Here is a 15,424-nt window from a genome sequence, read left to right as displayed (position 1 = left end):
TAACTTCCGGGGTTGTATTGTACTCCTTGTAAGAGCCATTCTTCTTTCTCTGGGCAAGTTCTCAGACTACAGGACGTTGGATTTAGCTCTGGCCAGCTCTTCTTGGATAAACGAGACTCTGGCTGTGTGTGCCTGAAGGGGGCGCTGGGAGCATCTCCCTGGAAGTCAAGGAGCTCTCACTGGCCTCCAGTGGCTCCCTGGAAGGGCCTCGGTGATACGGGTGATCGCTGGAGATGATGCGTTCAGATCAGTGCCTCCTGCGAAGAAATGCTTCCCGGTTTACCTCTGCCAGTGTCATTGTGTTTTGAGTCACTTTGGCCTAGTAATTCTGTGGCCCTAGTTTCTCCCATGAACATCTCGTGTTGATATGAATAGTCATTTCTGATCAGGTCACAAGGAAGGGACTCCTTAACCCAGCACTTAACCTTTGAAGGAGTCTGGTTATAAATTCTCTTTCCAGCAGAAGTGTCCTGAAGAGAGTATCCTTAATATGCAGATGGGTTTCTCCCTAGCACTACAAATGTTCATAAACTGAATGAGGGTATATGGCCAGGGGCCCATCTCCAAAATGGGCCTGTCATGGCCATGTTAGGGTCCCTAGCTTCGGCATTCCTGGACCCCCTACAAATTTAGTAGGCATTTCTTAAAGGCAGTAGTCTGTTTGCCTAGGTTCAGAACCCTGCTCCGACTTTCTCAGCTGTGTGACCTTGGGCAAGTTGCTCAATCTTTCCAAGCCTCGTTTCTCTTTCTCCGGAAAATGGAAATAATCAGTGCCTGCTTTAAATATCTTGAACGGAGAGTGTTAGCCTCGTGCCCGGTGTATAACATGGAGGTCTGCACATATACCCGTGTATGCTGGCTACTGCTGTTAAACTGTTTTGTTTTCTGCATGCATCCTTGCTTTTTCTTTCGGCCTGTCCCTTGCGGGGACTGCAAGGGGCACGGGGAGGATGGGGGACAGACATCTGGGTTTGAATTCTGGCCTTAAGCCACTTGTAACCTGGGACTCTATTGAGTAGAGAAGGTACACGACTGTAAGTAAGTGGGCGCTCTTGTCACTCTTGTGCCAGTGGATTCTTCCTGGGTGCGGGATGTTTCAAAGGATCAGACGATGAGGGGAGGCAGACCTGGAAGGAAGCAGAAGGCATGGTGTCAGAAAAATGCTTGTGAGTTTTCATTCAAACAACTTCATTCTGAAGGGTTTATCTGCAACTTAATTTTCTTTTCTAGAGTGTCCAACTTGAAGAAATCATCTCGTTCATGATTAGTGCAGGTCCTTTTTAAGGCCTCCCTCTAAGTTTGCCCTACATACCAAGATACATAAATGTGTCTTGATTTACTGAAGCTGAGCTATCAGGGATAGTCTTCCCCCATGTCTTAATGGTGTAAGTAACCATTACTCCGTTTCAGGGCCAAATCGTTGACTTCCGAGGGCTGCTCACAGATGCCATCAAAGGAGCAACCAGCGAACTTGGCTTGAACAGCTTTGACTGTAACCCAGACCCCTCAGTAAGTGGCTAAGATGCGACATTGCAAACTGCCAACCTCCAGACAAACTTCAGAAAGATAATTTTGAGTCCCGAGAAACCCTGAGATCAAATCGAACGTCACAGCAGCCTGCTAACACTTATGTCACCGAGATCCATGCCCCCTTTCGCTTTCTAAATTATGAGGAATATTGTAACGTAAAGCTTTCTGTTCCCACCATCAGGAACGATTGTTGAAACCTCTGAGTGCATTTATTGGCATGAATAGTGAGATGCGAGAATTGGCAGCCGTGGTGAGCCGGGTAAGATCTGATATTCAATTCACAAATTTACGGAGGCGGATTGGGGCTCCTGGAGCATTGTGGGCTGCTTCTTTTATTAATAACAATAAATATGATCATTTATTTATAAAGTGCCCCCACTTGCAAAGGCACTCATATTGTTTAGAGGCACAATAATGCATGATAAATAAATTATAGAATCATAAAATTACAATACAAAAAGCCCACCATCTCACTACAGAGGCCAAGAAAACCAAAAGGGAAAAAGACTTAGAAGGGAAGGGACAGGTGAAAGGTTTTAGAGCAGAGCCAAGAGTTAAGGAAAGAAAGCCTCTTAGAGAAGGAAAGAGCACACCTGTGTCTGGTTTCAACAGTCAAAGTCTAGAAACACAGATGTTGGCAGTCTGATGATTTCATAATTGGGAATTTCCACAAAAAACAAGATTAGTAGTAAAGAGCTTATCATGTGGACTACTGATTTTTAAGCTTACCCTCCAGAATTTATTTAATTTTCTTCTTTCTTTAAAATTTAAATTCAGTTAGCCAACATACAGCACATCATTACTTTTAGATGTAGAGTTCAGTGATTCATCAGTTGCATGTAACACCCAGTGCTCATCACACCACATGCCTTCCTTACTGCCCATCACCGAGTTACCCCATCCCCCCACTTACCTCCCTACTCTCCAGAATTTAAAAGCAGTGAAGTCTCCTGGTGAGTGACACTGGCTCTGGAATCAGTTGAGCTGGATTTGATTTCTTTATCCTTCTCTTTCTAGCCATATGACTTTGAACATGTTCCTTGGGAACAGAATACCTTCCTGAGTTACAGGGCACTTATCTGATACCCAGCAATCTCATATTTAATGAAAGACTAGAACCTAGGCAGACTCCGAGAGATGTTTAATATGCTCCAAGATGCACAGCTTGTCTGCAGTGATTAAGGGTTCCCTAGCTCTGGCTGTTCTCTTTGGCAGCTCTTCCTGTCCCTATTAGCTATCAAGCTGGGGGGTGGAAACACAAAGATGAACGAATCAGACACAATCCTTGCCTACAAGAGTCTCTCATGTCATGGGTAAGGAGAACAAAAGGAGGGGTATTTTGTGTCAAAGTATAGGGAAAGCATTAGGGAAGAAGATACACAAGAGACAGGCACATGGAAATGCACAGGAGGGAGGGTGGAGGGTTTTGTGTCAAACAACATGCCTGCAAAACTGTACAGCTTTTAGCCAAATGAGCCACAAGGAGCAGTGGGAAAGGAGGCTGCAGAGAGAGGTCACAGTTTCTGGGTAAGGGGCACAGTGAGTGCTAGCCCACGGTTGGAAGTGGCCTGTAGGACATGGGGAATCTTTGAGAGGTGTCCATCAGGAGAACGGGATGCTCAAATGTGCTTTTAGTGTGTCCTAATGACAGTGTGGTGGATGGAGAGCAAAGAAATGGAGATGAAGAGACCAGCTCTCAAGTTATTACCAGTGAGAGAGGATGAGGTCGGAGCCAGGCTGTGGTAATTAGGATGCAAAGGAGAGCAGAGGAAAAAAAAATGATGCCCATAAAAATCAATAGTCTAATTACTGTTTCTGCAAAAAGACAACATGACTGGTGATGACAGAGTTGTAGAGTAGAACTGGCCCCAAATGATTCCACCTGGCATCTTTTCTCCAGTACCATGGGAAGTAATCATCCAGTCCCTGCTTGAATGTTTACAGTGATGGGGAGATCACCACCTCATGACTGATAAGTTTTGTTACTATAAGGAGGAACTTCCTTTTAGGGAATTAAACATTGCTATGTGGAACTCACTATCAGCTCTAGACGAGGACAAGAAATACTGCTCTGATATACGGATGCTTTGAATTCCAAGGTAGATGAATCCCCCATCTGTGCCAAGCTTTTCCTAAGAAACTGTGGTAATAAGAGTGTGGGGGGGGGGATGCCTGGGTGGTTCAGTCAGTAAGCTTCTGCCTTCAGCATGGGTCATGACCCCAGGGTCCTGGGGTTGAGCTCCACATGGCGGGAAGCCTTCTTTCCTTCCCCCACTCCCCCTGCCTGTGTTCCTGCTTGTGCTCCTGCTCTTGCTGTCTCTCTGTGTCAAATAAATAAATAAAATCTAAAAAAAAAAAAAGAATGTGAGCGGGAGGTAGGCTAGCCTGCAGATCCACAATATAAAGATAGGGGGCGCTCTCCCAAGTTTGTTTGTTTTTTTTGTTTTTGGTTTTGTTTTGTTTTGTTTTTTGGAAGACGGAGTCCTTTCTCTGTCGCTGTATCGCAGGATTATGCCTATTAGGCACTACCAAAATCACTCGTATGAATACTTTTGCTAATAAAAGTGGTCAGGCATGGTGGAAGGATGTGGGAGGACAGGGGACAGGGATGGGGACATAACATCTCACCAGCACTGAAAAAACGTATTTTTATATTTTAAAACATGTTTATGTATTATTTAAAAATTAGATAATATAGGGGTGCCTGGGTGGCTTAGGTTAAGTGTCCAGCCCTTGGTTTCAGCTCAGGTCATAATCTCACTGTCCAGAGATTGAGCCCTGAGGTGGTCTCCACGCTCAGCAGGAAGTCTGCTTGAAGATTCTCTCTCTCTCTCTGCCCCTCCCCCCATTCAGGTACACAAACTCTCTCAAATACATAAATAGATCTTTAAAAAAATTAACTGAATATAAAAATAGTTACCAGATTGTTCTACAGTCACTCAAAGTGACTTCTAAAAGGAAGCCTTTTCTGTCTCTTGATACTCACTACGCCTGGAACAGCTTCTACTGAGAAAGGCCCTGAGTGGCTGTTCTGAGACGTCCTGTGGAACTGAAGTTTGGAAACTGTAACGTAGTTATTAGTAAAAGCTGCCTTAATTGATTGTTCCGGATGGTGGCTATAGGGTTCCACTAGGAGAGGGCAAACCGCACTTTTGCTTGCTTGTTGGCTTCCTTGGATTTTGTAGAAGCAATTGCTCCTGATGGGAAGTAGGGAGGGAGCATTGGGGGAAAGGAGACATTGGTTTCAGAGGAGCATTATCTCTTAGGTCACAAAAAAGCGTTTGTGAGATCAAGGAGCAGGAGAGGCCAGGCCCTGGTTCGGAACTCTGTTTTGCAGTAAAAGCCAGTGTAATTTGAAGGCACATTCTGTAGCTTCTTTGATTACAGTCATAAATCAGCATGGTTTGCTATTGACTGAAGACAGGTATAATCCATCGTTAGGAGATTTTGTTTCCTCTTAAAAGTACTGTATTATCTCATCAATCTCCTCTTGGGGGAAAAAATCACTGAATGTGTTCATGGCATCCATTTTGGTGAACTAGCCCGTAATTACCATGTATATATACACATATATCTAATATGAAGAGTTTTTATCACCAGCACTTTATGCCCCATTGTAAGTCAAGTACTCTGCTGCTCCTGTGTTTATTACAGCTGTGGAGGAAAACATTAGTTTTAACAAAATGATCAAATGTGCATTGCAGGACATTTATCTCCATAATCCTAACATAAAGTGGAATGACATTATTGGACTCGATGCAGCCAAGCAGTTAGTCAAGGAAGCTGTTGTGTACCCTATCAGGGTAAGGATGGGAAGCCTCTTGGGGGTGGTTTCTGTTCATTGTCCACCGGACAAACTGTATGTCACACACCCATCAGGAAGAGGACAGGACGTTCTTCTGTCATCGCCTTAACTTTTGGGCTGTGTCACAATATTTGGTTAAACATGGAAGTACCAAGGCCCAGGCCACTGCAGGCAGTTCGAAATCCTGTTACATACTGGGTCAAGGCAGGGTCTGCTCAAGTGATCATTTTAGATCTAAGACTTGTCAGTTCCTACAGATTGGTTCAAATTAGCCTGCCTCCCTAAAAATATACTTACTATAGTAGACATGCCTCCTGTAGGAGAGGGCCTCTCACTTTGTTTCTACAGATGGCCCTCCCCCTTGACCCACTTCATCTAGGGTTCTGTTTCTGACTTTTTGTAAACACCAGGCAGCCCCTTCCAGGGCACTGGCCAGGAAAGCCATTGTATCATGCTCACTGCTCTTTCCTGACAAGTCTTTGTGCAGAGCAGTTTATGAAACAGGAAGGAAAACAGAAAAACAAGACATTCCATGTTGGGTTTGCAAGTGTGGTGATGAGAAGGTCTGTGTACCCCATAGCTGTGGCTGTATAACAGACCACCCCAAGACGTCGTGCATTTGGTAGGCAGTCTGGGTGGCGGGAGGCAGTCTGGGCTGGAGCCTGGGAAAGCTGGCGTAGACAGGATGACTGAGACTTGTCCACGTGCCTCTCCTCCCCCAGCAGGCAGGAAGGTGGCACAGACTTCCCAGACAGAAGCAAGAAAGGGCTGGTGCCACTCCAACAGCATTTTCCACGTCTCTTCTTATAGTTCCTATATTTTCAAGTCTCTTCTTATATTTGCTGATGTTTCATTGGCCAAGGTCACAGGGCCAAGTCCAGATTCTAGTGTCGGAGAAATATACTCTCTCGGTGGAAGGAGCTGCAGCTAATTTGTGGCCATTTTCTGTGATCTCCCGCAGTCAAGATAACACATTTGTTGTATTGACTAATCTATTGATTCTTATCACTGAGATAAGAATGCAGACCCTAAATTTTGGCTGCTTCTAGTCTAATGAGACAAAAATCAGTAAATCTGGATGGTCTCCCTGCCTTTTCTTCCTGTATTCAGACATGGGAGGTAAGAAATATACTGGCATTCAGATTTAGTAGAAATTTATTCACTCTTTCCTCTGAGTGGCTCTACAGTACAAGTCTTCTGGGAAAGGATGGACATCTCATTGGAGCTCTGGGAATGTCATCTCCATGGTGTTATAAGCTTTGTGTGTGATGGCATGGAGATTTTGGCAACAGCATCAGCAAGAAAACAGGAGCTTAGTTACAGTTTTACTATCGTTTTTCCTTCTCCCTTGTTCTCTATCAGCTCTACTTACTATCCCCGACTGTCTGGATTTGAACTAATGGGAGATAATCATGGAAGTTTGTGGAATACGGAAGTCCATGCATGTCCTCTTTGGAGTTTGTGTCTCACAAGGCATTCAGCACTGAATGTTCCCGACTTCTAAATCAGGCTTTGCCATAGCTTTGTGCTTTATTCGCATACACCGTTGTTGGCTGGTTTTAGTGTTTACCTTAAAGGGCATTCCTGGTTCACAACATTCCAAAGATTGCCAAATACTCTGTACACAGAACTCCAGGAGAAATGATGTTATGTATGTAGGAAATAACTACTGTAACAGAGAAGGAAAGTACCCACATATGCCTTTCTTTTCCTTAAAACAAATACTGCTCTTTTAAAAGCCACAAAAATTAAGCCGGGCATTGCTATTAAGTGTGAAAGTAAAATGGGGAGAAATCAGATGTAAACAGAAGCAAGCAGTGAGCCTCAACAAAAGGAAGACCTGACTCGTTGTGCTGTGTTTCTCCCCAGCTTCCTTCATTTGTCTGTGCTGAGGGTGTGCCGGCTGACATACTGATTCCAAACCTCATCTTTGTTCCTTGTTTCCATAGTATCCGCAGCTGTTTACAGGAATCCTTTCGCCCTGGAAAGGTCTACTGCTGTATGGTCCTCCAGGTAAAGGAATCTTTCTGATTTGGACTTGATGTGAAGTGTGGATGCCGAGGGTGAGCTGGCCTGTCTGTCCTCATTCAGGCGGGGGGCTAAGGACCCCTGGGTGGCCACCTCCTTTTCCACTTGGGAGACTGACTTCTATCTGTGAGCAGAGGAACGGAGTGCAGGGGTCACTCGCATTTTATCCTCATGTGTCTCTAGGCACAGGAAAGACCTTACTGGCTAAAGCTGTGGCCACGGAGTGTAAAACCACCTTCTTTAACATTTCTGCATCTACCATTGTCAGCAAATGGAGAGGCGATTCAGAAAAACTTGTTCGGGTAGGAATTCTTGATTTTATATTTTTTTACAATAAGCTCCAACAGAATACAGTGGTTCAACATGATGTTAGAGCTTATTTGTTTTTAAGTATTTGTATGCTAGAATTTATCCTGGATTTTGATGACCAAAAGCCCAGGAGATAGATTGACTATTATATGTGGATATTAATCCTGTTCCCATCAGCAAAATATGATCTCCTTTCCTTTGGGGATGTGACCAGCAGTGCTTTTTTGATTCCTGTAGCTTAGGAATGGAAGCGGGGACAAAGGTTGTTTAGGAAGTGGAATATTTTTTTTCTTCCTCCAAGAAACATTTATTTTTAAGCATGTGCAGTATATTCAGCTAACATTTATCGAGAAGCTACTAGCATACGCTAGTACCTACACTAGATACCCTCAGAAAGAATCAAGAAATTGAAAACAATTATCTTTTTTCAGATGCTCTCAGCAACTTTCCTCCACAGTGCCCCATAGCTTTACAGTTTTTTCCTCTCCTTAGGAGAGAAATAGAAAATATATTTTATATAAAATATAATACAAAATTTTTTACTATAAAATTTTACTATACTTTCTGGCACCTTAAGAGAACATCTGTTTATGATTTAACACCTCAATGTAAGGTGGGTCCTTCTCAGAAATCCTGTTAAACTGTTGAATTCTGTAGAATGCCTGGAAAGTAATCAATACCAAGTCAATGTAAGTACTATATATTTTCTGAAAAGAAATTACTCTAAAATATTATGCTTAAGTTACATTCCCTTGGATGATTCATTTTCAAAATATTATGGCTTCCTTGGAAGTCATAATGGAATATTTTTATAGGATTGATTTACCTAAAATGGTCTATCATTTATTACTTTGATTCTTTTCTCAAGTTACTTCAAATGTGTAAGTTTTTACAGTTCTTATCACCGCTTCACGATTGTAATTCGTGGAAATCCACGTTGACATCTGTTTCTTTGTTCTTTGAGTCTACCCCATCTAAAGGTGGGGTTGGAACTCACCTGTTCCTAAATTTGTGGGTTCTATGTGATTTTAGTTAGTTTGATGTCAATTAGTTAAAATCCAGCTAACTATAAAATCTTCATCAGCCTGAAGACTTTTTCTTTTTTTAACATTCCATTTCTATGGGCTGAAGAACAATAAAACTTTTACAAGATGCCCCCAGAATCAGTTTAGATTTCTCTTCTGTCATGAAAAGTGGTGTTCACAACTGTGAGCACAAAACACTGCAAGAAGCTCAAAGAAAGATTACATTATATTCCCTGGACAGAGAAGAATAAATTCAAATATATTATGATTATTCTTTTTTCTTAAAGATTTTATTCACTTATTTCAGAGACAGAGAGTGAGAGAGAGGGCAAGCATGAGCAGTGGGAGAGGCAGAGGGAGAAGCAGATTCCTCGCCAAGCAGGGAGCCTGATGTGGGACTCGATCCCAGGACCCTGGGATCATGACCTAAGCAGAAGGCAGTCACTTAACTGGCTGAGACACCCGATTGCCCCTCTTACGAATATTCTTTTTTTTTTTTTAAAGATTTTATTTATTTATCTGATGGACAGAGATCACAAGGAGGCAGAGAGGCGGACAGAGAGAGAGGAGGTCTCCCCCTGAGCAGAGAGCCCAGTGTGGGGCTTGATCCTAGGACCCTGGGATCATGACCTGAGCCGAAGGCAGAGGCTTTAACCCACTGAGCCACCGAGGCGCCCCTCTTATGAATATTCTTAACAAAAACTGAAACTACTAAAAGAATTATCTTGTTTAATGTTGGATAACCAGAAAAGTCACTTAGCAGGGATTCTCCATTCTGTGAACATTTTATTTAACTAAAGTTATCCTTTGCTTCAGTATTATTTTGTTAGGATTCTAAGGGTGAGGAAATGAGTCCTTCCCCCAGTTCTCCCCTTCCTTTATCATATATTTGAAAAAAAAAATAACTAGTGTTGGGGAGCCTGGGTGGCTGAGTCAGTTAAGCGGCTGACTCTTAATTTCAGCTCAGGTCATGCTCTCAGGGTCCTTGGAATCAAGCCCCACATCAGGATCCACAATCAGCAGGGAGTCTTCTGAAGGATTCTCTCTCTCCCTTTCCCCCGAATCACGCTCCCTCTCTTTCTCTAAAATAAATAAATATTTTAAAAAATAACTAGTATTTTTGGGAAGAAAAAAGGGTACAAAAGGAAATATAGACCCCTGAGTCCTCTTCCTAGAGGCAACTACTACAATCTGCTAGTGCAGCCTTTTAGAAAATTTATCTGTATCTATATTAAGACCAACAACTTCATCCATATCTCCTTCCTTATTAAATACAAGTAGGAATATACTACACAATACCCTTCTTTTACTGAGTTTTTTGTTTGTTTTGTTTTTTGTATAATTTTTTATTTTTTTAAATTTCTTTTCAGTGGACCAGAATTTGTTGTTTATACACCACACCCAGTGCTCCATACAATATGTGCCCTCCATAATACCCACCACCAGACTCACCCAACCTCCCATCCCCCCACCCCCGTCCCTTCAAAACCCTCAGATTGTTTTTCAGAGTCCATAGTCTCTTATGGTTATCCACGCCCAACTCCCTTCTCCTCTCCATCTCCCCATGTCCTCATGTTATTTCTTATGCTTCACAAATAAGTGAAACCATATGATAATTGACTCTCTCTGCTTGACTTATTTCACTTAGCATTAATCTCTTCCAGTCCTGTCCATGTTGATACAAAAGTTGGGTATTCATCCTTTCTGATGGAGGCATAATACTCCATTGTATATATGGACCATATCTTCCTTATCCATTCGTCCATTGAAGGGCATCTTGGTTCTTTCCACAGTTTGGCTACTGTGGCCATTGTTGCTATGAACATTGGGGTATGGATGGTCTTTCTTTTTCCTACGTCTGTATCTTTGGAGTAAATACCCAGTAGTGCAATTGCAGGTCATAAGGAAGCTCTATTTTTAATTTCTTAAGGAACATCCACACTGTTTCCCAAAGTGGCTGCACCAACTTGCATTCCCACCAACAGTGTAAGAGGGTTCCCCTTTCTCCACATCCCCTCCAACACATGTTGTTTCCTGTCTTGCTAATTTTGGCCATTCTAACTGGTGTAAGGTGGTATCTCAATGTGGTTTTAATTTGAATCTCCCTGATGGCTAGTGATGATGAACATTTTTTCATGTGTCTGATAGCCATTTGTATGTCTTCATTGGAGAAGTGTCTGTTCATATCTTCTGCCCATTTTTTGATATGATTGTCTGTTTTGTGTGTGTTGAGTTTGAGGAGTTCTTTATAGACCCTGCATATCAACCTTTTGTCTATACTGTCATTTACAAATATCTTCTCCCATTCCGTGGGTTGCCTCTTTGTTTTGTTGACTGCTTCCTTTGCTGTGCAGAAGCTTTTGATCTTGATGAAGTTCCAAAAAATTCATTTTTGTTTTTGTTTCCTTTGCCTTTGGAGACATATCTTGAAAGAAGTTTCTGTGGCTGATATTGAAGAGGTTACTGCCTATGTTCTGATCACCAAGACAGCACGGTACTGGCATAAAAACAGACACATAGACCAGTAGAGAGCCCAGATATGGACCCTCAACTCTATGGTCAAATAATCTTCGACAAAGCAGGAAAAAATATACAGTGAATTAAAAGACAGTCTCTTCAATAAATGGTGCTGGCAAAACTGGACAGCTATATGTAGAAGAATGAAACTCACCATTCTCTTACATCATACACAAAGATAAACTTGAAATGGATAAAAGACCTCAACATGACACAGGAATCCATCAGAATCATAGAGAACACAATACCCTTCTATACCTTTTGGTTTTTTTCCCCACACTCAACAATATAACTTGGTTATTGTTCCAAACTATTATAGACAGAACAGTTCTTTTATAAGTCCACATGGCATTTCCTTGCCTGAGTATACCAAAAAGTATTTTACCAGTCTTTTCTTAGTGGACATTTAGGTTGTTTCTAGTCTCTTGCTATCATGAACAAAGCTACAGTAAACAATCTCACTATATACATGTCCTTGCATGCATAGTAATGTAGAACCATTTCTCTGAAGTCAAGTTGCTAGGTCAGAGAGAATGAAAAATCATCAATTGCCAAATCGCCTCACAGCAGCTTTGCACCAGCTCGCACACCTATCAGTGATGTGCGTGTTTGCTTTCCCCCACCCTGGTCAACACTGTGTAGAACCCCAATTTAAAAATCTTTGTCAATCTGATAATGAAACTAATATTTCGATGCTCAAATATGCATTTATTTAATTCTGAATGAACTTGAGCATCTTCTTATAAGTTTAGAAGATATTTATATTTTCTTATTTTCTGTAAAATGCAGTTTTGGTTTTGGATATTTAAAAAAATGTTTTCAGGAGGAAAACAGATAACCTCTGCCAACCTTGAAAGATCTCATCTTCTGTCCTTTCAGAAGTTATTTTCTGAGCTCTTGGAAGGACCCTCACCTGGAAAATCTTGGTCATGCTGTCAAGATCTTTACTATGAAGCTTTCAGATAAAGAGAGCCCTTCAGAGTCTTCCTCTAAATCAGAGACACATTCCTACCATTTGTTTCTCTTTCTAGTCCAATTAAAGAGTTATTTATAGGGAACTCTTGGGTTATGTTCCTCCCTCCCATCCTAATGTTCTTGCCTCCTAGGAATTGATGCTCTTGAATAGTTGAGTGGTCTCTTCAGCAAATGCACACACCTGTTGGTGCTTACATCTTTCAGCACTCTTCCCTGCCCCCCAATCATATGATTTTACTTCCTCCAAGTACTTTAGAAGATTTTAGACTAATGCTTCCAGAGCACTTACCCGGAATTCTATATATTCTCTGGCACTAGAAAGAGCAGTGGCGTGGTCAATATGGAGACATGGGCTCCAGATGTGGTTCTCCTTCCAACTGGTTGTTTGGTTTTTTAGAGCCTCTCAGTCCCTATGCCCTTTAGGGAGCATCTTAAAAACACGTGTGGTTCTATTAAAAAGTTCTGATATTCCACTTTTCATTAAGTAGATGCTGCTTTTGCGACATCCTTAATATCAGTTATATTGGGGCTTTTTTTTTTTTTTTTTTTTTTGTGATAAGTGAAACAAGTTGCTGGCTTCTAATGAGAGGGTCTCTATAGTGTCTTAAGAGACATTTGTGATGTGTGTCCCAGCATTGACACTGTTCCTTCAGTTCATTAGGCTGAGCCAACTGTCTTGGCCAAATTAAGTAGGATTCTGTGAAAGGAAAACACTTGAGGATGAGCATGGTCATACCACACGTGCACGCAGCAGTGAAGGTGAGGGATTTCTGGCTCAGTGACAGGGAGACCTGTAAGGGATAACCTGCCACTACTCATGAAAGCCACAATCTGGCCTTCTCTGAGCTCTTCTCCTCTCATTTGTTCTGCGCTGCTTTGCTAGTGCTAAGTGACATGGAGAATAAATCCCCTATGCCTATTAAAGAACCTCTATTCTTTTCTAAATCTCTACTGCTTTCTCCGATCAACCAGTGAAGAATTGTATATGGTGCTCAAGAGATCAGTTTCAAGGTTAAAAAAAAAAAAAAGGTTTAGTTTTTTATACTCTTTTCATCACCACCACATCTCCCTTTAGAGCTCTTTATTTTGTTTTTATATGTCTGTTCTTTTGCTGGCTGCTCTCCTGTTCTTGTTCAATCTATAATATTTTATTTTGGAATGGAACATTTTTTTTCAATTGGGAATTGCCTTCAAGCACCTGAGCCTACCAAACAGCAGTCTTTGGAGTGGTATGGGGACCCCACAGAGTAATCTGGGGAGCAGAAAGGGGCAAAATTCTTCAGCCTTGTTACCCAACATGGGAACTGTATCCACTCCCTACAGTTCTTCCTTCTGAGAACAATCTTCATTGTCCCTAAAGGTTAAGGGAAAATCATCAAATGACTTTCCACATTCCAAGGCTTTTGTGTCCTTATGGAACATGTTCTTGGCAGGGAGTCTCAGGGGCTAACTGACTGACTAGAAGCTCAAGCACTGAGTTTTATCTTAAGCTCTCCCATTTATGGTTAGTAACCTTGAGCTAACCACTAACTCTCTCTGGCTCTAATCTTATCAAGTGATAAGTAGAAATAATTGGACCATCCATGGGGTTTTGCTAAGGAGAAAAATTGCAATGATTATAAAATTACTGTGGAAGAACAGAGTGCAGCATAAATCCTTAATAGTACAGCCAGCCTAAGCTTTTCATCTCTGGGAGCATCAGTGAACTTGAACTTAAGTGTATGAATTTGAACATGTGGTTGCTTTTCTCCCTCCCAGGTGTTATTTGAACTTGCCCGCTATCACGCCCCCTCCACCATCTTCCTGGACGAGCTGGAGTCAGTGATGAGTCAGAGAGGCACTGCTCCTGGGTAACAGACAGGGGGGTTTTTTGGGTCATCACTTCTCCCCTCTTGTAAGTGTGTTTGATGGTCGGAAGCCCATCGACATTTACCAGCAGAACGAGCCTATTAATAAGCCCACAAATTTTCTGCAGACACATGGAAAGGTCTTTAAATTAGATCCTGTTAACTGAATAGCTGATTTAAGTAGTTTTTATAACCGGAGGAAATGTCATCCTCCCCACAGAGTGGTTTTCAGGACTGAAGATCACCCAGCCCCATGATCCTCGGCTGCCATCACGGTCTCGCCGGCCCAGAATAGCTGCCTGTGACCACTGCCTCTGGAGCCAGAGGGGCTGCCTGTGGGGAAAGGGGCTGCAAAGACTAAGGCCAAGGGGCAGCCCTTGACAAGGTGTATGAGGCCGGGGAAGCCACCACTTCTCTGTGACATCAGGTTGTGGCTCAGCCTGATTTTAAATATATCACATACATTATCTCTAAAGATGAAGTGTCCACTAATGTCCCCAGCAGGAAAGCACACATCTCAGACTGCTGTGAGCCTCCTGTGTGTATGTGTTTTAAGAAAGTCTGTCTTCATCAGAAGTATTCTTCTTTGAAACTTTTTACTAAACCTGGCTTGGAAAAACACATCTCTGGCAAATCTCAACACAGCTGCATTTATTAATGGCCTCTAATGGTCCATTATCAAGGCCGAACTAATAGTAATAAAAGGCAAATATTTAGCTTCTTGGATGTATAACTACAATATAATTTATGAAATTTTACTTATTGAAAATCATTTTCCTAATGGCAAAGCAACCATTAAGATGCACCCAAGAGACATGGCATTGATGACACTGATTGAAATGGGACAGTTGCCATGGCTTAATGGGTGCTAGTGAGCCCCAGGCTGGGACACCCTGTCTCTCTCTTCAGGACCTGATGGGAGCAGACCAGTGCACAGGCACCCGGCTGGGCACCCACCAGACAGATCAACCACCCTACTGGTCATTCCCTCTGCAAAGACCCGGCCCACCTGGCCTGCCTCACCAGAGTGACCTGTGTGCTTGTTCCTTCTCTGCTCCCAGGGTTCCCCCCAGCTTTGAACAGGCTGATTTGGGAACTTCATCAACTGTCCTAGGGTGTGCTCCAGGGTTTGTGTGGAACGTCAGCTTCCTTGTCTGGAACTTGAAAACTAGAGTCTTCAAAGGGTCAGGGAATAAGGGCAGGTGCTCTGAAGATTTCATGGGTCATAGGATGTTAAAAGATTAATTATGAGTTATTGATAAATAAATATATAACTATGTTGTGAGACTGTCCTTTCTCTTAGGACAAGGCAGTTTGATGGTGAGTGGCACAGTTCTTAAAAAAAAAAAACAAAAAAAACACATACCTAATCTATGCTGCCACCGTGC

General features: G+C 42.3%; 1 protein-coding gene across 5 annotated transcripts in view; it reads left to right on the top strand.

Moving 5' to 3' along the window:
- Positions 1 to 15,424, top strand: part of KATNAL2 (katanin catalytic subunit A1 like 2) — a 76,302-nt gene that overhangs the window by 44,167 nt on the left and 16,711 nt on the right. For 4 of the 5 annotated variants that reach the window (XR_009345897.1, XR_009345898.1, XM_059139794.1 and 1 more), the window contains 6 exons: positions 1,411 to 1,509; positions 1,712 to 1,789; positions 5,235 to 5,333; positions 7,285 to 7,348; positions 7,547 to 7,665; positions 13,948 to 14,039. Coding sequence is in view for 3 of the 5 variants with exons in the window: in XM_059139794.1 (XP_058995777.1) it covers positions 1,411 to 1,509; positions 1,712 to 1,789; positions 5,235 to 5,333; positions 7,285 to 7,348; positions 7,547 to 7,665; positions 13,948 to 14,039 (551 nt within the window). In the remaining 2 variants the exon portion in view is untranslated. The remainder of the gene's footprint in view (positions 1 to 1,410; positions 1,510 to 1,711; positions 1,790 to 5,234; positions 5,334 to 7,284; positions 7,349 to 7,546; positions 7,666 to 13,947; positions 14,040 to 15,424) is intronic. The other variant, XM_059139795.1, reaches the window with a different exon arrangement.

The sequence above is a fragment of the Mustela lutreola genome, chromosome 11, assembly GCF_030435805.1.
Source record: "Mustela lutreola isolate mMusLut2 chromosome 11, mMusLut2.pri, whole genome shotgun sequence".
Lineage (NCBI taxonomy): Eukaryota > Metazoa > Chordata > Mammalia > Carnivora > Mustelidae > Mustela > Mustela lutreola.
Note: the sequence above shows the minus strand (reverse complement) of the source record. Positions and strands in the feature narration are given on the sequence as shown.